Below are 17,972 nucleotides of genomic sequence, written 5' to 3' on the forward strand. Positions count from 1 at the left end.
AAACTATTTTTTTTTAAAATCTGTTATCTCTGGTACAGAAAAGACAATTCATAGAGGCCATACTTGGATTTACTGGCTATCAAGGCCTTCCTTCCCATGGACAAATTCATAATTGTGGCAAATCTAGTTGTGACAATTGAAGGAAGCCACCTAACTAGAATAAGGAGTTGTTTACGGCTTCTAGGTCATAGAGCACCTTGGATCTTTGTAACCGAACATGTAAAATTACTCCTTCTCTGCTTTCAGGACTGGTTCAGAAGGATCTATTCTTCAACCAGAGACAGCTTGGACATTGCCTCATTGGGGCAGATCAGTCAGGATCATGACAATGTAGCTTATGTTCTAGATCAACAAACAGGGAAGAGAAGTGCGCTGAAGATACAAAGTTGTGGAACTGGTGTATAGTGTATCTGTCGCGGATCTGCAGAATCAGTACCACAGCCCCAGATTTGGAACAGATTTGGAGGAACCCCTTCAGTATGCCATACTCCAGAGTGGTCTTTACCTTCCTCTAGGGTAAGCTACATGGCTTCACTGCCTCTTTAGACTGGACGCTCTGGCTTCACACTGTGAGTTCTATTCAGTGAGCCTAGCCGAGAAAGACCCTGATGGAGACTTGTACGCTCTTCAGGGACTAATGCACCTCACCAGGCATTTGCAGTGGCACTCATACAGAGCTGTCAAATCAGTAAGGTTCATTAGTCATCTGGAACACAGCAGAGGGAGTCCTTAGGTTAGCATAGACAAATGAGGTTTAAAGCATAGTCCATTCTGGGTAGCCCGTTGCCTAGCCAAGCTGTAATGAACCTCATTGTTCAAGCTCTGTCTCTCTGTCCGTTTGACCACCTTGATCTGAATCCCAGGTGGGAGCCCCACGACTGCCTCCAGCAGGCAGCGCTTATCCTGCACCTCACACCTCTTCAGTCCTTTCTTCCTGAGTTGGGAAGATGCAGCTCAGCCGCCTGCTGAAGGGTGGGGAAATCTCTCGCTCATTGGTGTCATTGGTTGCTAGGTATCAGTGTCCAAGCAACTGGATTTGCCATTATGTTCAGATTCTCTACCGTTAAGGAGATTAAAGCCCAGGCAGCTAGGCAATACCCATATCCATGTCTCTTCACCTGCCCTGAGAGCAAACAGCCCTTTTCTGCTCCCCTAGGTAACAATGCAATGCATGGGGGGAACTGAGGCACACACTAGCATCATAAAAATATTACCAAAAATTCCTGTTTTATCCCACCATCAGATTCAGATCTCATTCATTACCTTCCTGGAGTCCAGAATTTGTCAGCAATATGCTTAGCAGGCACTTCTCCCAGGACTATAAATGGGAGTTGGACTCTCATTCTTCCTAGAATATTCCAAAGGTGGGGACTTCCAGAGGTGGACCTATTCATCAGGTTCAGCATCAAGAAGTATCCCGTTTGCCTCAAGAGGAGACCTAGGTGGCCACTCTTTGGTGGATGCCTTTCTCCTTTTCTGGACTAAGGTCCTGCTTATGCATTGCCTCCAACACTGCTAATACTAAGATTAGATAGGACAAGGCCAGGGTTATCCTTATAGTACTGACCTGGCTGGGACAGGCTCAGTGTTCTTACTTGCTTCACCTATGTGTCCAATGGACATTTACACTTCCAACCATCCCTCATCTTCTCTCCCAGGATTCAGGTCGCATGCTTCATGCCATCCTAGGAGTCATCTGCCTCTGAGTTTGGCTCCTAGATGGCTAATGGGATTTGAATCCACCTGCTTGATAGGAGTACCACAGATATTCCTAAATAGTAGAAGGCAGTGAACTGGAACTATTTACCTTCAAAAATGGAAAAGATTCAACCTCTGGTGTCACAGTCACTGTCTTGTGCCTGAATCCTCTTCACTCTTAGCCATCTTGGATTACCTGCTGGATTTGAAAAAATCAGGGTTATCAGTTAGCTCTGCTAAGGTTCATCTGGTTGTGATGTCAGCATTTCATCCCTTACTAGCTTTGTACACCCTATCCTTCCAGATTTGTACACCCTATGTCCTCAAGATTTATTAAGGGTTTAGGGAACCTCTGTCCCCAGGTTAAGGATCCTACTTCTACTTGGGATCTTAATTTGGTACTTAAATACCTCATGGGACCTCCATTTGAACCTATGGCAGACTGCTCCTTGCTTCGCTTATCTGTGAAGACAGCCTTTGTAGTTGCTATTACACCAGCCCATAAGGTTTGGGTAATTGACGCCTTGATAGCAGACACCCCCTTTCCTTACAGTGTTTTTCAAGGACAGAGTCTCTTTATGGCCACACCCTAAACTCTTAGTTAAAGTGCTGTTGGATTTTCATTTTAACCAGGCCATTCATCTACCAGGGTTTTTTTCTATAAACCACATGAATCTCAGTGGGAGACCTAAACCTAAAACACATGAATCTCAGTGTGACTTCCTTTCATGTTTAGATGGACATTGGCCTTCTATTTAGATAGGACCAAGCAGTTTTGAAAATCACCTAGGCTGTCTCCATCACAGAGTTCCAAGGAGTCCATGATCTCTACACAGACTTTTGTGGTGGATCTCTGCATGTGTCATTGCTTGCTACAAAGTAGATCACAGGTGACTGTCATAACTTTATTCAGAAACTTTCCATTGTCTGAGTTACGAAGAACTGTTACGTGAGTTTCTAAACACTATGCCTTGGTCCATGCCATCGGATCTGATGCGGCACTTGGTACTGCTGTACTCACTTCTGAAGCTCCCTCCTCCATGTGGGAATGTTGCTTGGGCATCACTTGAAGTGCAACACTCAAAGGACACTCCTTGAAGAGGAATTGGTTATTCACCCTTTGCAATAACTATGGTTCTTTGAGACGTCTCTCCTCCCCTTTTGGTGCTCCATTACCTGTCTTCCTTTGGCCCCTGCTTCAGTGTTCTTTGTTGAATATTTAGATAGAGAAGGAACTGAGGGCGGTTTGCCTCACGGCTCTATAACCTTTTGCTGCACACTGAGGATATATGTATGTGTGGGCCAAAAAGACACTAACGGAAAATTTCCAATCAAGATGTGATCCGAGGTGCCTGGGGTAGCCCACACTGCAAATCACAGGGTCAGAGCAGGTTGCAGAAGGAGAGCAGATTCTCCCCAAACTGATCGTTAACACTAGTTAAATTCAGCAACCAGTCCCAAAACTCTGCTCTTTGCCGCCTCCGCCCATCCCCCACTAATTATCAAAACGTTAGAAAAAAGAAATCACGCAGCCCCTTTATTGCATTCCAGTTTCTGGCTCCCAATCAGTTACCAGGTCCAGTAAACTGAGAAGTTATTTAAAACTCTATTCACTATACAAAATGTTCTTCTGATTCCTAAAGGACCAGCCACATTACCAAATCAATGCTAATTTGGATCCTACCCAAAATACCATGCTGCCAGCCAATTCTTGAACATCTAAAACTAAAGGTTTTATTATAAAAGAAAGAGAAGAGAATTGTTTAATTGTCAAAGTAATCAAATACATACATATGACTTCAGAGTCCATATATTAGGTTCTTAGCAGCATTGGTGAGTTTGCTAGCTTTTAAAGACCCTCTAGAACACAGCCAAATCTTGGGTGGGTCTCTGTCCTTTGTTCAAAGCTTCAGTTTGTAGTGAAGTTACTCCACAGATAAGAAGCAGGATTCAAGACAAAATGGAGAAGATGCAGCTGCCTTTTTATATCCTTTGCCATGTGGGTTTTACATCCTTTGGCTTAAACACAAGCTCCTAGCACATGGGCTTGGAAAAGCACTTGGAGTCCCCTGTCCACAGGCATCTCTATGCACGTGGGGAGAGAGGAAGGTGAACAGGAACAATCAGCATGGATTCACCAAGGGCAAGTTATGTCTGACCAATCTGATTGCTTTCTATGATGAGATGACTGACTCTGTGGATGTGGGAAAGCGGTGGACATGATATACCTTGACTTTAGCAAAGCTTTTGATAAGTCTCCCACAGTATTCTTGTCAGCAAGTTAAAGTAGTATGGGTTGGATGAATGGACTGTAAGGTGGATAGAAAGCTGGCTAGATCATTGGATTCAACAGGAAGTGATCAATGGCTCGATGTCTAGTTGGCAGCCGGTCACAAGCAGAGTGATCCAGGGGTTGGTCCTGGGGTCAGTTTTGTTCAACATCTTCATTGATGATCTGGATGATGGGGTGTATTGCACCCTTAGCAAGTTTGCAGATGACACTAGGCTGGAGGGAAGTGGTAGATGCGCTGGAGGGTAGGGATAGGATAGAGAGTGACCTAGACAAAGTGGAGGATTGGGCCAAAAGAAATCTGAGGTTCAGTGGACAAGTGTAGAGTCCTACACTTAAGACGGAAGAATCCCATCCACTGCTGCAGACTGGGGACTTTTCTAGTCAGCAGTTCTGCAGAAAAGGACCTAGGGATTACAGTGGACAAGAAGCTGGAGATGAGTCAACAGTATACCCTTATTGCCAAGAAGGCTAATGGCATATTGGGCTGCATTAGTAGGATCATTGCCAGCAGATGGAGGGAAGTGATTATTTCTCTCTATTTGGCATTGCTGAAGCCACATTTGGAGTATTGTATCCTGTTTTGGGTCCCCACTACAGGAAGGATGTGGACCAATTGGAGAGAGTTCAGAGGAGGGCAGCAAAAATGATTAGGGGACTGGGGCACATGACTTATGAGGAGCAGCTGAGGGAACTGGGTTTGTTTAGTCTGCATAAGAGAAGAGTGGGGGAGGAGAGGATTTGAAAGCCGCCTTCAACTACCTGAAGGGGGGGATAGAGCTAGGCTGTTCTCAGTGGTGTCAGATGACAGAACTAGGAGCAATGGTTTCATGTTGCAGTGGAGGAGGTCTAGGTTGGATATTAGGAAAAACTTTTTCCCTAGGAGTGTGGTGAAGCACTGGAATGGGTTATCTAGAGAGGTGGTCCCTAGAGATTTTTAAGGCCTGGCTTGACAAAGCCCTGGCTGGGATTATTTAGTTGGAGTTGGTCCCATTTTGAGCAGGGGGTTGGACTAGATGACCTCCTGAGGTTTTTTCCAACCCTAATATTCTATGATTCTATGTCCTGCTGACTGACAGGAATAGTCCCTAGCTTCTCTCACTGGATTCATTGTACGGCTGATTGTTCTTGATGGACCATCAAGCAGGCTGGATGGTGCTGATGTCAATCTGTCTGGGTATGTCATCCAGAAACACAGTACAAGTTTGAGATACAAATATACTACACACATTTATAACTCAAGATACAAAGATGATACATATAAACAAGATTATCATATTTAGCAAATCATAACTTTTCCACTCATTTCTTACATGGCATATCTTGCAAGATTCATTGCAATTTTGGAATATTGGTATCAATAATATTCTAAATGGCCACCCATCTTCCATACAACATCAGACAAAGGCTTGACACACATGTGCAGCTGAAGTGGGGCAACCATAGGGACGCATGTCCAAGTACTACGGTTACTGTACAGGGTGAATAACCTATCTTCATGACTCCCCTAGATATCGTATTAAGCCTTGTCAGTTGACTTTGTACAGAATCACAAATTTTTGAGCAATGACCTCCCATTTCTGTACCAACCTAAGAAAATCTAAAAATAAGAGCCAACACATTACTTACACTTGATGCAAGCAACCCATACTATTATTTTATGTAAACTTCCCTTCATATTTCCTACCGGGCCCTTTCCTTGTATCCTGTTTTAGACTGTAAGCTCTTTGGGACTTGGGCTTCTCTATATGTTGTCATGCACACATCAGGTTGGGTGACACTTCAATATTTACCTTAATAGGGAAAAAAGATGTGTTGCTAATCCTTGAAATATGAAGTGAATATACATTTTTGTTCCCATCCTCTCTAAATAGTACAGAAGTATATAGTAAAAAGCAGTAATTTAAATATATGTTTAAGAACATGTTTAAATATATGTTTAAATAACTGTTCTTAAACAGTTCTTAAACAATTGGCAGACTTGTTTTACACAGTGTGATAGGAGAAATGAAACTGTGAAAGGCACCAGAATTTCTTGCTCCTCTGGACTGTTTGTTTTTGACCAGAGATAATGGTTCATAGGTTTCTGTTGCTGCTGCCAATTCCTGGGACTCCTTCTCGTTTTTTGCTGCTTTTCTAGCCATCAGGGAAATAAGGGAAATGCATTTGTTTCTTTGTTTTGTTTTTTAAAATAGGACTGTTGGCAAGTAGACCACTCTCATGGGGCACTGTCCACTGGAACCACCAAAATAAAAAATGGGTTTCAGGAAAAGGGAAGAAAACACTTAGCAGTGCTCAAATTCAAAAGTAGCTCTAAGTCTTAGGACCCTTGTTCAGGTAGCAAACTAATCTGAAACCACCGGAGTAGAAGCCAAAGCTTCAAACAGAGTAAGGACAGCTAAAAATGTCTAGTTGTTGGACTCTAATTTGAAAAGAGCGTCAAGCTGCCAGGCTATAGGTTACAGCACATCAAACTGGAACTGGTTCAGCAGAAATACTTGTTTAAATATCAACATCTCCACCCCCCTCAATATCTGTTTTTTATGTTCAGAATCTTATTAGATCTCTTTATAAGGAATCTTTTTTTGGCAAACTAGCAAGATACGTTATGGGCCCTACTGCAAGTTATCTTCAGCTGTGTGCTTGGAAGAACCAACTTTTCATTGGTACCGTTATTCTTTGCTGTTACACAAGTTTGTAGAAGCATAGTCACTTTTTTTTTTTTTTTTTTTATAAAGACGTATTTGACACACAAAATACTGGATTTAAAAGCAAACAGCCATTGTTAGATCAGCAAATCAAGGACTGCCTGTAAACTGGCACACATTGATTGAGATCCATCTCTGCAGAGACCAGGTCCAGCGTGTTACCTCCTCTCTCCAGTCATAGCAAACTTTTTAATGAAATACAAGTAGAATGAAGGTGTGGGGAAAGGGGGAGAAAAGGAATGGTTCAGTTAAAGGGTATTTGGGGTGTAGAAAAGAAAAATGTGTCCAGAACTGTTGTTTGAGTGTAGGGAGTTGGGAATCATGGATGGAGGTTTCCTGTTACACACATGGAGTTGTAATTTTTGCCTTAGCCAGGGTTGTGGTATAGGATAGAGAAGCCCCATGGGACAGTGCTGGCATATTTGGCTTAACCATGACACTACATAGCACTGGAATATGAATAGTAAATGCATATATAATAGTGGGTCCCTGTAGCATGTTTGATAGTAGTGTCTGGGTAGGCCATGTATACAATTAAAACAAAAATAAAGAAACCTCCCAAAAAGAATATGCAACTGTCAGCTGTTTCTCATGCTAACATCTGCTTGCTCTGTTGCCAGCGGTCTGGCCTGCTCTTTAGACAATCAAGGATTCAAATTTTTGTACCATTATATTCCTTAAAGGTGACCTGAAGAGAGGAAAAAACTAATCTGTACCACCTTCTTCTTTGTATACAGAAAGGTTTGAAAAGCTTAAAAACAAAAATCTCTTGCTTGTTTCACTTAGAAATACCAGGAATATAAAGTCTTGTCTTCCCTGTTTTGCGGAAGGTTTTGAAGGACTCAGATGTGAGTTAGTAGTGCTTAGTTGAAGGAGGTGTGAATGTGGAGTTCTCAACAACAGATTTTTTTTTGTCCTTATAGTTTTAGGTGTTGGAATATTTAAAAATTAAATGTTTTAATATTTAAAGAAACAAACCAGACTATTTTAAAAGTCTGAATAAAAATGTCTTCTCTTCTCTGTCAGTTCGGTTTTATACCCAAGATTTTTTCTGAGGTTAAATCTACTTGTTATCCATAAAGTCTACCAGGAAAAAAGTAGACAAACCTGTATTTTAAATTAATTTAGAAATTTGAGTGGGTGTTTTTATTTATATAAATATAAACAAAAAGCAGGCCGCCTTGTATATTAAAAACCAAGCAAAAGGAGACAGACCATTGTTTCTTTTACAGATCTAATTTTAAAAAAGAAATAGAGCTCATATTAACCTTAACTTTTCATAGTCTTTTGGGTTTATTTTTGTGCTACACAGTTTTGGTTGATGTTTAGTAATGAAACCTTTAACTTTTATCTTTCAGCAAGATTCCAGCCTTTCTCAACGTAGTGGACATTGCTGGTCTTGTGAAAGGAGCCCATGCTGGCCAGGGCCTAGGAAATGCCTTTTTGTCTCATATTAGCGCCTGTGATGGAATCTTTCATCTGATGCGTATGTAAACTTACTAATTCATATGAATTATTTTGCGTAAGAATAGCATTGTAATATTTTGTTCGGCAAAATCTATGTAACTAAGTAGAAAATTTCCATTTAAAAAGGGAAAAAATTGCTTCAGTTATACAGCTTGAGACTTAATGGGATTTTTTCATGTATGTTTTGAATACTTCTTCATCAGTATTGTTTGGTGTTCCAACAAATGTAACAGTAAACTGATTCTTTTGGGTTTGCAATAACTTTATTTTTATCTGTTTTTTGGGGGAGGCTGAGAATGAAGAGAAATCTTTAATTTCACAAACAGGGAGGAATTAAAAGTGTTAATGGAAGGCTGAACAATATGGTGGAAACGTGGTGGTGGTTTGTAAACTGTCATGGTTACAGGACTACCTGCATCTCTATTCTCTTTCTGATCTGAGTGCATCTCTGATCTTGGATCTCATGCCTTTACCTGACACAAGGTGGAATTTCACTTTTCTTTCAATCTTAGTGGGGGACCATGGCTGCTACAGTGCTTTGTGTGTCAGCCGTTTATTACTCTGAGTTTGGACGCCTACCTTCAGTTCTTCTCTTGGGAGTCTGTGACCAGTGGCATATTGTAATATACAGCCTTCATGTTGATTTTACCTAGAGTCTGCCATTCTGGTGACCTAGGCATGCTTAGCTTCTCCAGAGCCCCCACTTTCAGCAGGCTCATGTGTTGGAGTCTTGTTTTCCTCTATTGCTCTCCTGACTGTGTGTCTCTTTCTTTTAACCCTGCTGTAGTTCTTTGTTCTCCTGTGTTTGCTGGTTCCTAGCAAAAAGGAGTTTTGTAGGTTGTCCAGAGATGGAGGCAGAATCATCAAAGCTAATAGTTATATTGTCCCTTAACTCTTAAGCACTTGCTGAGAGGTAATTATCTTCTTCCTGCCTGTATTTCAGACAGGTCCTTATTGAGTTAAAACCAGTATATACATACAGTCAATACCATCCAAATTGTCAGAACAATATTCAGTATTCTTAAATTTATAAACTCCTCTCCTTCACATAGATTTTACAGAGTATTGTGATCTGTTGCCAAAGAGTTTGGGAAGGGGATAATTTCAGGTTCAAAACCAAAGTCAAGTCCACGATTTAATAGAATGCTTTGAATCTGGACACTCAGATGTTGGAGATACGACCTGTTAGCAGAAGGGATTGCATATAGTAGGTAGATGCACATACAGTAACTATATTTAAGGGAGAACAGTCACTAAAATAGTATGGTAAACATGGACATTCAGGCATGTATCTATATTCTAAGTTACGTTCTTGATTTATGGAAAATTGAGACTTTGTAAATAAAACGTAGGCATTTTCAATTAAGGCATTTTTGGCAGACTTTGAGCAGGTAGCACTGGGATAGTAATTGTAGCTTCTTTGAGTATGTCAGCGTGACTCCCACTGTAGAAGCCACATGCGTCTTGTGTGCAATCTCGGAATCTTTTGAATAGCACTATCCATTGGGGCTACATGTGTGCCCTGTGCCACCTCATGATCCTGTGTGGGGGAGTAAAGAGTGGAATGGGTATGAGCATCGCTCAATTTCTGTATATCACTTAGGGCATTGAAATGGGAACTAGACTGAATTTGACTTGCTTTTATTTCTGAGCTTCAGATCTCTAACTGTGAAGAAACTTCTCTTCACTCCTTTTTTAAATATCATTTTTTGTTTAAAAACATTTTAGTTGGGTGTCTGTCCCCTCCAAAAGAAATGGACAGTCATGTGGAGACCCCCTTATTACGCTTCCTCGTACAGTGGGGTAAGGTGCTTCATGCCAATCACTACTGATGTCAGATTCTAAACCCACTGGGTTTAAACCCTGACCTTCCTGTGCTGGTCTGATGTCCTTAACTGATGGGCAAAGCAGATGCCTTTTCTGCCACAGGGTGGGACATATCCCTGACAGGTGTTCCATCTGGTGCTCCTCCTTGTCCTGCACCTGAAATCTCAAGAGTTGAGACTCAAACTGCTCCTTTTGGAGCAATCCATGAAGGTAGCATTAAATCCCAGAGAAGGAGACGTCCTCCAAATGGGAGCCAAGGAGACTGTCATTAGCAAGTGCCCTGGTTCTGAGGTAGCATATCCCTAGCTGCAGCAAAGAGAAGAAAATGAAGAGTGCCTAGACTATCTGCACCACCATCCCCTATGCTGACCGCATCAACCACAGTACTGAAAACCTTAGCAACAACTGCTTTGGCACTGACCTCTAGGCAGAGAGACCTGGTGTCATGCTCTTTGGATGCCCAACAATGTTCCCAAACACAGCACAAACAGCGTGGAGTGGTCAATACGATTCTCTTGCAAGGAGGACTTGAGAATCTGAGAGAAGCTCTCCTATTTCCTCAATGAAATCAGTGGATGGCAGGAAGGTACTGGCAGTGAAGAGCCTGTTACTCTGGTACTGATGTTGACTCTGAAATCCATCCCAGGCCTGACTAAGGAACCAACCAGTGAACCCTCTCTGAGCCACCTTCACCCCTTCTCTGGGAAATGGAATCAGTAACAGTAAATATCGGGGCTGGAACCGCATCCAATGGCACTGCCGTTTCTGGAGATGTATTTCTCTAAGCAGTCCCTGGGCCACTTCTCCATTGCTTTGAGCTGGGAGCTGTCTCCTGGGAGATAGGAGAGGTACCTGAAAAGTACCTGAAGGTGCCCTATACCAAGCTCCTCTGCATGACTGGTAGCACATGGGCCATCCACAGTCTGGCCAATACCAGTGTAATTTGTCTCCATGGCTATACTGGCCTTATTGGGGCTTGCTTTCTTAAAGGTCCCAGAGCAGAGCACCATTGCAAGTCTCAACAAAGAGGAGAAGGTCCCAGTTGCCATATGCACCTGGAAAACCTATACTGGAACCAGAGGAGTTCCCTGCTGAAGGAACAGGTGTGGCTTGGGAGATGCGTCAGCTGCCCTTCCTGCCTAAAGAATCCTCCTCATCCGCAACTTCGGCCATCACTGGGTATATCAGTAACTTCTCTTGGGGACAGCTGAAACCTTGAACGTTGAGACAATGGTGATCCCAGAGAATATGCACAAGCTGTTATATATTCTCAGCTTCTCAATAATTGCCCTTCGAATCAACGAAGAGACACTGGATCTAGCAGAGGTCTATGATGCACCCTTGTCTCGCTGCCTTTGAATTTGGAGTGGGAAAAGTGTTACAAAGTCCCACCTAAAGGCTTTTGAGCAGTTCTGTGTGCATCTGAACCAGATTCCCTTGTCATATCTGGGGTCCAAGAGAAGGCCGAAGCCACCAAAAGGACAAGAACACCAAGAAGGTGGGTCTCTTTGGCTGAAAGGTATGTTCATTGTTTTTCCTCCAGTTCTGCGTCATAAACGCCAGACCCTTCTTTGAAGTAAAATTTAATAATGTGGGAAAGGGTGACTCCCTTTCACTCTTGACTCCTGCAGGCATGCAGGGAGAATGAGACATCCAGGTAGGGCAGATGGTAGCCAAAACAGTGCTAGAAGTGGCAGTGGACTTGTCGGATACAGCTGCACAATCCATGTGATCACGGTGCGTTGGGCCTCCTGATTACAGGCATCTGGGGTTCCAGAGGTGGTCCAGGCAACAACTGAAGATCTACCCTTGGAGGGAACAGTGCCTGAACAGATGAGGGTGAATTAAAGAATTTGTGTGACACAGATCTCCGAGAATTTATGCTCCAGTGCCATACCCTAACCACTTTCGGTACCAGTTACCTCAGACCAAAACCACCAGGGTTTCCAACTAGAATATCTGCTCAGAAAGACTATGCTGTCACAATAACTGCACCTCTACTACCCTTCTGTGGTCCTCTGGAAGAATGCCCACTCAGGTCACAGGCTTCTAGCTGTCACCTCTTTCTGGGCAAGGACCTGCATCCCACTTCCTTCTAATTGGAAGTTTCAAGCTGCAGTCCCTTTGCACTTCTCTGTGAGTATCCGAAGCAGGTCTGATAAATGTCAACCTGTGCTCCCTTAGTTTCTACCTAATGACAATGATGGTGTGTTTTTACTAGTGACCACACAGCTTTTCCCAAGCAGAATACATTTATTTAAGGATAAGAAGCACACAGACAAACATATAAAACAAAAACAGGATCCAAAGCTGGATGTTGGATCTGATTCAAGTGCATGGCTTCGTAATGAACAACAAGAAAAGTTGCTTGATTTCCCTCCCTAAGGATATTTCACCTGTGGAAATAGACACTTCTATGGCAAAGGTCTACCCATCACTGGACAGATTCCACAAGATCCAGAACCTGATATCCATTTGGTAAGGTTTACCAGGCTGACCATAGCTCTGGGTCTGCAGCTACTGGGATTCCTGGTTTTGTGTAAGGCCTCAATCAGGTGTTTCTTAGGCCAGGGCTCGACAAATTTGTTTTGGAGCTAGAAGCCAGGCCAAAAATTAAGGAGCCAGACAATGTAGGCTCAGCGGCAGGACGCCCTGGCTGGAGCGTGGCAGTCACAGCACTCTCCCCTCCCAGCTCTGCCACTTGGGCACAGTGGTGCCCTGGCCAAAGCACGGTGGCCGCTCCCCACGGAGAAATACTAGGCGCCAGACTTAAATTTCTAGGCGCCATGGCGACCTGGCACCTAGGGTTTGTCGAGCCCTGTCTTAGGCTTTCTCTTAAAAGGATGGAACCATTCACTGCAATGCATTCAAGTTCAAGTATTGGTTCCATAGGAGATGCTGAAACCTCTAAAATGGTGGACAATGTAGAGATCATTCATAGGGGTCTTTGCATATGTCTTCCAGATGTATTGGTCCTCACAATTGATGTTAATCTATGGGATAGGGGAATGCATCTGGGGCACAAGAGAATGAAAAGTACCTGAAACTCCAGAGAAAGGAACTAGAGTATCAACCTGTTGGAGCTCAGAGCTGTCAGCCTTATCCTACTAAAGTTCCAGATTTACCTAGAGGGTGATTGTTCTGGTGTAGTTGAACAGCTCCATCACTGTGTCCTATAGGGACAACCACAAGTGAACAGGAGAGTAATTCTACCTGCAAAAGCAATGGAAGTAACGGATGAGGCAGGGAGAACTCTCTCTTCTATAAGATGATACACATAAAAGGAGAACTGAAAAGGCAGTCTGGCTCAGCGGATGCACAGGCAACAACTCAGAACGGAGCCTATATCAGGAAGTCTTCACCCTCATCTCACAGATGTTCAGCCTCTTGGTACTTGACCAGTTTGCCAGTCACCAGAACACAAAGTGGCTAAAGTACTTCAGGGATGCAGATCCCAAGTCCCTGCTCTTTCACACAGATAGCCACAAGGCCTGCTATATGCATTCCCATCCTTTCCACTTTTAGGAAAGGGGATCTAAAGTATAAGGCATGAAGAAGCAAAGTGATAGTGGCCAAGGAGACCAGGGCTTTCTGATCATATCTGATAGAATTGAAATCAGAATTACCATTGCAGCTACCATTGAGACCAGACATCTTTTACCAAGACCCTTTTTTCTGTCCTGACCCAGACTGTCTACAACTGACATTCTGGCTATTGAGAGTGAAGTGTTAACTGCATTTGATCTATCCTTCAGGGTGATCTGAACTCTCCTCTCCTCCCCCAGGAGAGCTTCCACACTAAAGGCCTGCTCCTCCATCTGGACCAGGTTTAACTTGCGATGTCAAGAATACAGTAAAATTCCAAGGATCCTGGTAGTATATCAGCAATGGAGTACATAAACAAGGGCTACCTGTTTTCTCTTCCCCCTCAAAGAAGCAGTCAAGCTATGAAACTGGTGCTCTCAATTCAGATAGACTTAAGCAAGACTAAATCACTGTCGGTTCTGGGAAGTGGAGGGCTATCTGTCATCAGCCATGAGTGGGGTCGTTGCTGAAATCCACACGTGGATGAATCTCATGATAAACCTGTTTGCCAGCAGGGACAGTGCCAAGTGCCTTAACTTCTGTTCCAGAGGAGGCATGAATCCAGGATCCTTGCCAGATGCCTTCTTTTGCTCATCCTCAGCGTGATTGCTAAAGCCAGAGAAGATTGGACCAAACTCATTCTCATAGCTCCCCACTGGGCAAGGCAGTTCTGGCTGACAGACCCTGCTGCAGATGTCCATGTAGCCATTGATCAGGCTGTCAGTTCATGCTCCTCATTCCCATTACCTTGAAGATACTGCTTGCTGGTCAACTATAATGCGATCCATAATTACACATGCTCAAGGAAAGAATAGTTACTTACAGCAACTGTTTCTTTGAGATGTTGTAATCTGTATGGATCCCACTGTTCATCCTCACTCTCTCCTTCATCCTTGCATACCAGAGCACAAGGAGGCACAGGGCATGTGCATGGGCTCGACAGACACTGCTATTCAAAAGATTCTGAGCTTGCGTGCTGGAGGCGCATGTGCCTCTGCTGTGGAATCCGCACTGACTACAATATATCGAAGAACCAGTTAATTTAGGGTAAGTAACTCTTCTTTTAATGATGAAACATATTATATGGGGGCCAGATCCTTGTTCGGGTAAATTGGTGTTGGTTCATTGAAGCAGATTTACTCCAGCTGAGGAGCTAGACCGGAATCTGGAGGCCTTATTGATATGTGAACTGACACGTAAATATTCATAAACTGCTTGCATATTGATTTGAGATGCATCTGTTACCATTGACCAACAAAATACATATGTGAAAAACTACTTCTCTTCAAGGTCAGTATATTGTATAAAGCAGTGAAGCAATATATTTAACCATGTAGTCAGCTATTGCTGTAATCATACTAAAGATTTTTGAAATCTTGTTTTACAGGTATCCTTCATGCACTTTAGTTTGTTGGCAAGATATTCTGAGGTATTGTAGCAGTTATGAAACGATTATTGCTTTGTCTTTATTTTCTCCCTGGGAGTGAACAAGGCAATGCTGCTGCCTTTTAGATAATATCCATCTCTCTTTCTAGCTCTTTTAGCAACAAGAATGAATGAAGCTGGGTTACATTGTTCTTTTTTAGCCAGAATTGAAGTTCATGAGAAAAAGTCTGTTACGGGCTTTGTAAAGGTGTGCTGATTGCTCTGTAGACATGAAGAACTTCTCAAGTAGTATCTAGGGGTATAATTATTTCTAATTTGAAAAATTAGACTACAGTAATGCAAATTAGTTTGGATATGGTACAGTTTCTTTTTCCTAATGTATGCTACATATTCTTTTTTGTATTTTTCCATACTGTATAGAGAAAAATATTGTGGTATTAGTAACTGGACAATCTTTCTGCATTTTTCCTATTTTTGAATCATTTGATTGTTGCAGCAAATTTGGGGTTAATTGGCAAGAATATTTTACATACATATGTTATATGTGGAATTGATTTTAGCCGTTCTGTACTTACATACCAGTATTTGTAATCAAATAGGAGTTGGTCAGCTTAACTAAATATTATACAATGTTTCCAAAAGGATATATTTTATTAGTTTGTTTCAGTTTATAGTATTAATACATTTGAACCATCACAGTAGTTAGGCGAAAACTACATCCGTTTTTATAGAAAAATTAATTTTTAATTACCTCAACCTATTATTTTACAACAAAAACATGCCAACTATTTGACTTGCAGTGGGGGGAGGGGGGAATTAAAATTCTGGTTATGAAAGTAAATTATTCCAGTAATATATTTTACAAACATGCATTTAAGATCCCTTTTTAAATCTAATTCGGTAAATATAAGCAAGAATAATACCTGAAATTGTGCACACTCTTTAGATATGCTGCCCCCCTTTCCTTATTTCCTTACTTGTGTGTGGGTGGTTTTTTTTTTTTTTTTTTTTTTTTTTTGTGTGGCCAAAGATCTGCAAGTTACACACAACACAGTCTGAATGTGAAAACAGGCAAACTCTACAGTGAATAGTGTCAGTTTTTAATCTCAACAAAAATTCATAATCTCTAGTTGATACATTAGTCATTTTTAGCAGAGACAGAATCTTCATTTATTTACACAGTGCAGATTGAACACGGAGAGATTATTACTGTCAAAGCACAAAAACACATGCCCCTTATTTAAAAATGTCATACCATGCAAAATAACTTTTTAAATCCAAATAACTCAATCCAATGAAAAGTCTTTTAAAATGTCAACAGAATGCATATGTTGATGTCTCCATGCCACATTACAGGTTTCTGTCTGGGACAGCTGAAGCACAACAATTTTTTTTTAAATATTTTATATATGGCAAGTAGGTTTTCTCACAGAAAATCCTCTGTTTTGCATAGCTTAGTGTTGGGTTACCTTATTGATAGTTGTCACAGAAACAGCCATTGGTGGAATTCTTGATGGCTACGTATGTCTGAGACAGCCCCAGGCTGCATTATTTCTCCTATATTAGAGTGTTTACATGCACTTTTTCCCAGTCCTATATAATTTTGGAGTCCTGGATTGTGAAGCTACTTTTTCTTTTTAAACTATTCTTAGGTTTGCTTCAACCCTCTCAGGAGACCAAATCATTCTTTCACATTACTAAGCTCATTAGAGAGGTTCATTCAGAGATCAAGAGAAGCAACAGCAATTGTTTTAATTCAAAACAAAAAGTTTTCTGACCAAGTTTCTGTGGCCTCTTCCCATAGTCTTAAAACAGCACGTTTGTATGCCCAGAGAGCCAAGAAGAAAGTGCCAAGGCCTGGGGAGAAACAGAGGGGACTAGGGTTAGTTGAGCTCGGTTACGTGGGGGCCTCGGAAGGAAGACCTGTTCCCCTCAACTTCTGGGGAGAGGGCAAAAAGCAGTGATGATGTAAATAGACTGTGTTGCATTGAAATTCTTGTGGAAATGGTGAAAGGAAATTAAAATAAAAGGGTGCAATGACGGGACAACCACTGGAGCCTATGCAGTTTCTGCAGGGAAGAAGGTGGGAGAGGAGCCACCTGGGTTACATCAAGGAATGACACATACATTAGTTACAAAAGCGAGTGTATTGAAAGTTTTTCTCTGTGGCCCATGGATAAAGGTTTCAATCTTATTTCTTCATTGATTCAGGATGTATTGAGCTATTTGTGTGATCTTTGAAAGAGAAGTCTGGTTGTACAGTAATAGAAGCTGTAGTCAGCTGCCATATGAGAATTCATCAGTGTTTTTACCAAATGTACCATTAAAATTTTGTGAAGAGGTTATTTTTATGGGCCTAGGTGGGTTTCAGATACAGTTCTCACAAAATTTTTCCATAAGAGCCTTGGAAGTTTTGTTTTCACTTGTTTATAAAGATTCTGTTCCTTGTTTGAATTGCAGTAGTTTGAAAAGCGAGCAAGTTACATTCCTGCATTACTGATTATCCTTTTGGAATATAGTAAGTGGACTATGTGGTTTTTGGGCTGCACCAGATACTTTCCTGAAGTGGCTTTGTATTTTTGGTTTTCAAACTTATAACCTTGGCGAGGTCTTAGTATCATAACAGCCTTTGCTAAACAGATGGAGATCTGGCTCTTGCCCCCAAAGAACTTAAAATCTAAATTTAGATGTGACACTATGAATGAGAATAACATACAGTAGGGGAATAGGATATGGTAGGACAAGAGTTGCAGATTGCAACAATGACAATCTTAGAGTCTTTCAGGGAAGAACATTTAATTATACAAAAATCCATAAATTATACAAAAAGCTATACATAAATTATGTGGAATAGTTTCTCTTCTCTTTTCTTAGCACATCAGGCTAATAAATACAATCTGTTTTTCAATACAGAATAATAAAATACAATTTCAGTATTGTTCAAATATATTGTTGTTTATCTCACATGGGCATGTTGTTATAAACATTACATATATATATATATATAAGTT

The 17,972-nt window shown here is 41.6% G+C and overlaps 1 protein-coding gene across 1 annotated transcript in view; it reads left to right on the forward strand.

The window, feature by feature from the left end:
* The window catches only part of OLA1 (Obg like ATPase 1), a 177,476-nt gene that overhangs the window by 19,526 nt on the left and 139,978 nt on the right, over positions 1-17,972 (forward strand). Inside the window, exon 4 of the mRNA XM_067549225.1 lies at positions 8,055-8,182. Coding sequence (XP_067405326.1) covers positions 8,055-8,182 — 128 coding nt within the window. The remainder of the gene's footprint in view (positions 1-8,054; positions 8,183-17,972) is intronic.

The sequence above is a fragment of the Emydura macquarii genome, unplaced genomic scaffold (genome assembly GCF_026122565.2).
Source record: "Emydura macquarii macquarii isolate MOO-44397 ecotype Brisbane River unplaced genomic scaffold, CSIRO-AGI_Emac_v2 contig_1253, whole genome shotgun sequence".
Taxonomy (NCBI): Eukaryota; Metazoa; Chordata; order Testudines; family Chelidae; genus Emydura; species Emydura macquarii.